We start from the raw sequence: 6922 nt of genomic DNA, 5'->3' as shown, positions 1-6922 counted from the left end.
CATTGTGTTGCATGTCTAAATACTAATTCACACCCAAATAACAAGCGCTGCAGGCGCTCACTCCATACTTGCATGAAGTTGTCGCGAATGCTTGAAACGAACGGTGCACACTGTATAGAATACTTCATGAGATTCAGGATGACGCGTCCTTGTATGTCAACAAAGACAAAAAGAAGACAACACTGCTAACGTGTTAGAATACGAAAGCAATCATATACTAGTACGTAGCGTATTCCTAGAAGCTGCACGCCGCGCTGAGCTCGGCCGTGCAACCTCTCCTGCGTCTGCCCGGGAGGGCTCTGCTGGCTCTGCGGCAGGCCGCTCCCTCTTACCGGCGGCCGCGCCGCTGCGCAATGACGAGGGCTTCTCTGAGGTGCGGCGTTCCTTGGAACTACGCCGTGCGCCAGCCAATAGGGTGGCTTCTACAGGCTTCCCTCCATGGGACAGGGGGATTTAGGTGCCGTTTGGCGCGGCTTCAAAAGCTGACAACGCCGGTTCGCTCCATGGGACAGCAAATGTTTTCGCCTTAAAAGTTGTTCACCCGGCGACGTAACGCCTGGCACCAAGCGGCGGAACACGGTAGTGACCGTGGCGGGATTGTACGCCCGCCACCCGCGCGCAACACGAGCGCCGGCACCTCGACTACGGTGAGAACGTTTTTAAATTTATGATTGAAGTCGATGACTGATTGAGTGTGATCACCGTGATGAGCAATGAATAAAAAGACCCTGAGGGACTGTGAGTGTGATGAGCATGTTGAGCTGTGAGTGTGATGAGCATGATGAGCAGTGAGTCTGATGAGCGTGATGAGCTGTGAGTGTGATGATCTGTGAGTGTGATAGGGGGGAGCATGATGACCTGTAAGTGTGATGAGCGTGGTGAGCATGATGAACAGCGAGTGTAATGAGCGTGATGAGCTGTGAGTGTGATGATATGTAAGTGTGGTGAGCGTGATGAGCTGTGAACGTGATGATAGTGACGACGGTGGAGAGTACGTTTTTGTTTCGTGTTTAAAGGGGCGATGCAACAAATTTTCTGCTTTCAATAAATAGAACTTAAAACTGTTCCTTGACATTTATAAACTATGAAACGCATATTGTTTTTTATCTCTACGCAATCGTAGATGAAAAACAAGAAAAAAGTTCAGAGTAAAACTAACACCTTTTACCCCCTCAGCTCGCAGCCAGAAAAAGCGGCCACGGGGTTTGGAGCCGGCAATGTCAAAGCGGGTGTGGGTTGGCAGAGCACAGGGCGCGTGCTGAGTTCAGAGCGTTGTTAATGTTCGGCTATTCCCCGCCCTCCCGGCGATTTCGCACGAGTCACTACCCGAATGCACGCTGAGGCATTGATTGTCACGAGCCAAACTCAAATGCGTACGCAGTCTTCGTGTCCATTCTATGAGCAGCACTTAAATATCGTCACAGCGGGAATCACAAGGTTTCGTGTCGCACACCTGGGGATGGCATTGTTGGCATTGTCCCCTCCGTCATCAATTTCTGGGAAGAAGAGAGTGAAAGAAAACGTCCCCTTCTATTTTCGGAATTGCACCACGACGAAGGCGCTTCTTGGTTTTTCTTGGTCAGGGGCGTTGCGTTCAAGTACACTTGGGACCCACTAGTGCCAGTAAGCTGGTGTAAAGTGAAACACCTTCCCACCCAATATGATTGCGCGGCGCCTTTCATCGTGATGCTGAGTGTGTGATGACCTTGTTTTGAATCAATCGTGATGTTAGTGTGAGCGAGTTTTAGTGGCGCGTTAAATCGTGATGGCGAAAGTCTGTGATGACCCTGTTTTGAATACATCGCGATTGTGAATGAGTTTTGTTGGGGGGAAAATGGGGGGTGATCGTGAGTGTGAGTGAGGTCGGCTCAAGTTACCAATGCCGAGGACGGCATTGGTAACTGTCTCGGGCTTTCGGAAGGCGCGCAGTTGACGATCGTTTTGTATTCTCTCTGCGTCTTCGAAGGCAAAAAAAGAAAAAAAGGAGTGCACAGTATTTTTTGTACCAACTCGTTTGCGTTTTGATAGCTCCTTTTTTTTTTTTTTTCGTTGGAAAGAAACATTTTGATTTTGGAAGTGTGCCTACTATTGTTTTGCAGCGAGAATCCGGTTCTTTGTATCAGTGTGCTCCCCCCCCCCCCCCCCCCCGCCTCTTTCCATCGCCGTGCAGCGCACAAGCTGACGACATACGACTTGCATACCACAAGCCATAAAATAAAAAAAGAGTTGCGTCCAGCTTTGGGTGACGCGAAGAAAGTTTTCAGGCATCTTAAAGGAGCTGTGCAACAATTTTTGTACTGTGCACAAATACCGCTTAAAACGGATCCCTAACGTTAATGACCTATGAAACACGCGTTCGTTTTTCACCCCACGCAATAGAAGTCCCAGAAAAAAATTTAAGAAAAATGAGCAGCGTTCACCCCCTCAACTCGCAGCCAGAACAAGCGGCCACGTGATCTGGAGCCGATTATATGCCGCCAGTGTTGATCATAGCCACGCGCTGGGGTTGGCAAAGCACAGGGCGCGCGCTGAGTTCCAGACATTGTTATGGCTCGGCTGTTGTCGTCGTTGCAGCGATTGGACACGGGCCACTACCCGAATGTTTCTCGAGCTAGTAATTATCACGAGCCCAAATCGAGTGCCCACGCAATGCTCGGGTCCAATCTATGAAACGCATTCAAATATCGTCACTTGGGTGTACTGCGATCCCCGAGTTACGTCATCAAATTTTGCAAAGGAGAGATTGAATGAAAATGATCGCTTTTGTCCTTGAAATTACACCGCAACAAAGGAGTTTCTTGGCCAGTGGCGTTGCGTGTGGGTATCCTTGAGTCCCAGGTGTGCCAGTAAGCTCGTGTAAAGCGAAAAACATTCCAATTGAATATCGTTGCACAGCTCCTTTAAGAACGACAGGCCTCGCGTTGTGTGTTTTCAGGTCACAGTGCGATTTCGGTATAACTTACCGTTAAAAAAAAAAAAAAAAAATTAGACACAATTTGTTTTGTATTTTAAATGCCCACGTTATTTTTTAAATGAAAAAAATGTAACAGATTACAATCATTCCCTTACGTAAATAAGTAAGAAAATTACTTTACAATTATTTTGTAAACAATGTGATTGTTTCCTTACAAAATTACTGATAAATGTTAGATATTGCAAGTAATGAAGCAATGGTGAGGGTAAGTAACTTCTTTACTTGGAACAGGTTGCGTACAAGTCTGAGTATGGGCTATAGCCTACCTAGGGGGCTCTACAGCAGCCAACTCGCCTCCTCAGGTTAGTGAAATCAGACTGTATTTGAATGCGAACTTGCTTCGCTGTAAACGTATTATCTCATCCACTATAACAATAATCATTCCTCCCCAGAAAGTATCGAAATCATATCTTTAACATAGATCCAGTCCTATACTGCTGCTAAGCGACACAATGCTGCTATATCAAAGCTTGTCGTAACGTCAGAAAAACACAGTGTAACGGAGACCATTCACAACCCAGGAACGTTTTTATTTAATGGCTGGGAGTGCGTGCACTTCTCCCAAAAACAGCAGACGGCCGGTAGCCTTCTCGCAGATGTAGAAGAGGAAAGGTCTATTCACGACAAAGGATTGTGTACGATTTTTGCTCGCACGCAGTGCTGTTGCGGCGGCGGCAACCGTGCCTTCTTCGTTGATCTCAATGGCTGCCTTGTGCTGGACCTCGGTTACCACCTGCCCTTCGCCGCCAGGGATTCCCGACAGATCGGCGTCAGAGAAGATGGAACCCACACCCAACTTCTTCAGGGCAGGAACGAGGTTGTACTCCGTTTTCAAGTCGAACTTAGGAAGTTGAAACATGAGAACCGTCTCTTTCAAATTTCTCTGGATTTTTCTATGCTCTCGACAGTTATGGCCTGCCGAAGTTCGGCGAGTCCATTTTTTTTATTGGGAAATACGAATATCATGCTCTGTCTGCCCCCTTTGTAAGGATATTCTGTGGCTTCACATTTCAAGCCGAGTTCAGAGGTGAACAATACCGTGCCGTCTCGCGACATGGTTTCTGCCATAACTACCTCAGATCCTTTGTTGTAAAAAGGAAGTGAGAAGGAATACTTGAGATCGGAAGGGGTCTCCCATAGCCCCTTGAAGTTAATGGCATTGAGAAGCGCCGTTATGGTGCCTGCAGGAATTTTGAAGCCCGAGATCTGGTCTTTGGTCTTGTTCTTTACCCACTGGTTAACCTCGGATTCCATGGCAGACTTTCCTCCCCCAACGTCCACCGACCGATACATCGCCGCAAAGATGTCAACGAGCTCCTTCCGGTAACTTTTGAGGACTTTCAGCTTCTTCTGCACAAATACTGCGTTTGCTATCATCAAACTTAGATTATCATCAGTCTGCTGTTCTGCCAGAATCTTTTTGTAAGACTCCAGTGTAGATTCTCTGCTAGGCAGTCCCGCTGCGGTGTGGCCAAGAGCAGTGGAAAATTCCGCTTCGGACTTGCCCCTGGCGGCGGCGTAGACCATGGCGAGTGCGACGGAGATGCTGGTCGGCGAGAAGAAGATGTTCGATTCCGGTTCTTCGCTGCACAGTTCCTTGAGAAGCTTGAGGGCGAAGTGATTCTGGGCACGGGCGAGCTTCATGTCGCTATCTTCAGCATTGCATTCGCCATCCCCCGTTAGCAGAACGAACAAGACGATCAAAACGTTTTGAGCAAGCATCATCAAAACAGGACTTCCCCTCTGTTCTTCCATGCCCCTTTTTCTCTATATTTATTCTTTTATATACAATGGGCATTTTTGATCGTGGAAACAAACGGAATATCTAGCCAATAAAACAATACATATCTATGTATATTCTAAATGTGCTCGTAAGTTGTCCATCTGCCAAGCATACGCGGAATCCGTAAAAATAAGAACGCAACCTTCAAGCCTCATACTCATTCCATATTCATAACATTGTGATCATTGTTCGAATGCTCCCACTTAGTTTTGCCGAGCTCTTGTTATGGCCTACACCTGCTTGCCTCGCTTCTTTTAAGGTGTCGTTAAATGGGCTATTATGATACCCTTTAAGATGTACTCCCGTGTTTATTGCACTTACAAGCTGAATGATGAAAAATTCTGCGATTAGAAAAAGAACTCCAAGCACAATAGCTGCAACAAATGACCTGCTGTGTGTTTTTATGCGTGTGTGCGTGTATGTGTGTGTGTGTGTGTGTGTGCGTGTGTGTGTGTGTGTGTGTGTTTTGCGCGCGCGCGCGTCTGTGTCAGACTTGTGCCTATCTCAAATACTCGACTCAAGATACTGTATTTTAAATACTTTTTGAAGTATCTTGCAAATACTTTTGATCGAGGGTATTTAATATTCTATCTTAATTACATTTCTGAGTATCTCGTACTTATTATCTCAAATACAATTCTGTCATTCCACCATTTTCCGAGTTTTTCGGTGTGAAGTGGCGTGGGCGTGGCACGAGCAAACACGAACATTCTTTTGAGCAACCAAATCACTTTGCTAGCTCCGATTAGCTACGGGAACTTTGGTTGAGCTCGGAAAAAAAGACATCGCTTTTTTGCCGATTCTGACTCATATTTCAGCCAAAAGTTTCTACAATGAAGGTTTTTCCCTCGCGTTCCCAAAGGCGCCTTTTGTTTCCTAGAGTTTCCCCCGAACAATCCTCAAACAATATGGGTGGTTTTAGGGAAGTTAGGATTTCCAAAATAAAGCGCAACGCAGACCGAGAAACGACCTACGACAACAATGCAAACTTGGTTGTCAAGAAAAAAATAAATGAAAAAAAAAATAAAGGTGGACAGAATTTTGTTTTTGTATATTTGACTTTTTTACGGCAGAACGTCTAGACTTTTTTTTTGTTTATTTTCTTTTTGTCATCAGTCCTCACTTAATGCCCTGGCGAACACTGTCTGTAAGCGAACATTGATAAGCAGAGAACAGGACAGGAAACGAACTAAAAGCTGGATGACCTCTCAAATTCCCAACAAAGCGCCCCCCAACGCTGAGTGCCTTTCTGAACGCAGCCTATTTGAAGAAGGTGCGATCACTGCCGTGGCTATTATGTGGGTTCTCTTCGTTATCCATTCACTCATATCCGTATCCCTAGTTTGTTTATAGTGAACTTCCCATATAGGGAACATATTCTAGGTAAACGATGCGTCTAAGGTGCGCCACAGGACGTGACATTCAGCGGTGTCACTATAGCTAAAGTGACCTCTTTATTTCTATCCCGGAAGTGTTTTGTAACAGGTATCCGTGATATTGCCACGCGCTTTGCCGAGCGAGCATGAGGCCGAATGGTTACCGCGCTTGGCTCTCGCGCGGAGTCTCCGGGTGCGATTCCAGGGAGCGGACTCCTCTTTCATTTATTCTTTCAACTTGACATTCTTGTAAGTTCGAGAACCTTGTCGTCTGATTGAGTTACGAATGTTCTTCGGGCGGAACGTTCGATGTTGAATGTTCCAGAAACCCACGCGGGTACAAAAGGTGCTCCGCGTGGCGGTAGCGAAAGCTTGCGCTGGGAACCTCCTTGCTTCGATCCCCAGCGCCCTCGCCCGTTTCGATCTAGGTGAGTTTGTACCGGCACGCGTTCGTGTAATCACTACTGCGTGATGCACGTTTAAAACCCCAGGTTACCGGTTGTACTGCACTGTCTAAATTTCTCAACTACCGTTAAGCTAGCGGTCACCTGTTAACGCGTACTACCATCAAGGTTGTATGAACATACAAAAGCAAGCCAATTTTGTTTAATTTTGGTCTGGAGTTATGGCTCATTCACACTGGAAGTGGATCCGCGTTCGCGAGGCGGTTACGGATACGGTTCGCGAGAGACCCCGTTCAGACAAACCGAGAGGCGGTTGGCGGTTTCTCGGCGATCACGCGTGATGTTTTGAGACTTGCGTTTGGCAACCCTGTTTTACAATCCACTT

General features: G+C 46.7%; 1 protein-coding gene across 1 annotated transcript; it reads right to left on the bottom strand.

Annotated features, from left to right (window-relative positions):
* Positions 1-3503: 3503 nt before the first annotated feature.
* On the bottom strand, positions 3504-4729 carry LOC120841039 (intracellular coagulation inhibitor 2-like). Its single transcript, XM_040211872.1, has 2 exons — positions 3932-4729; positions 3504-3815 (listed from the first exon to the last, which is right to left on the bottom strand). Exons 1-2 carry the CDS (start codon positions 4727-4729, stop codon positions 3504-3506), a joined length of 1110 nt encoding a protein of 369 aa, XP_040067806.1.
* Between the last annotated feature and the right edge of the window lie 2193 nt (positions 4730-6922).

This window comes from Ixodes scapularis, unplaced genomic scaffold (genome assembly GCF_016920785.2).
Source record: "Ixodes scapularis isolate PalLabHiFi unplaced genomic scaffold, ASM1692078v2 PGA_scaffold13__105_contigs__length_92229423, whole genome shotgun sequence".
Taxonomy (NCBI): Eukaryota; Metazoa; Arthropoda; class Arachnida; order Ixodida; family Ixodidae; genus Ixodes; species Ixodes scapularis.
Note: the sequence above shows the minus strand (reverse complement) of the source record. Positions and strands in the feature narration are given on the sequence as shown.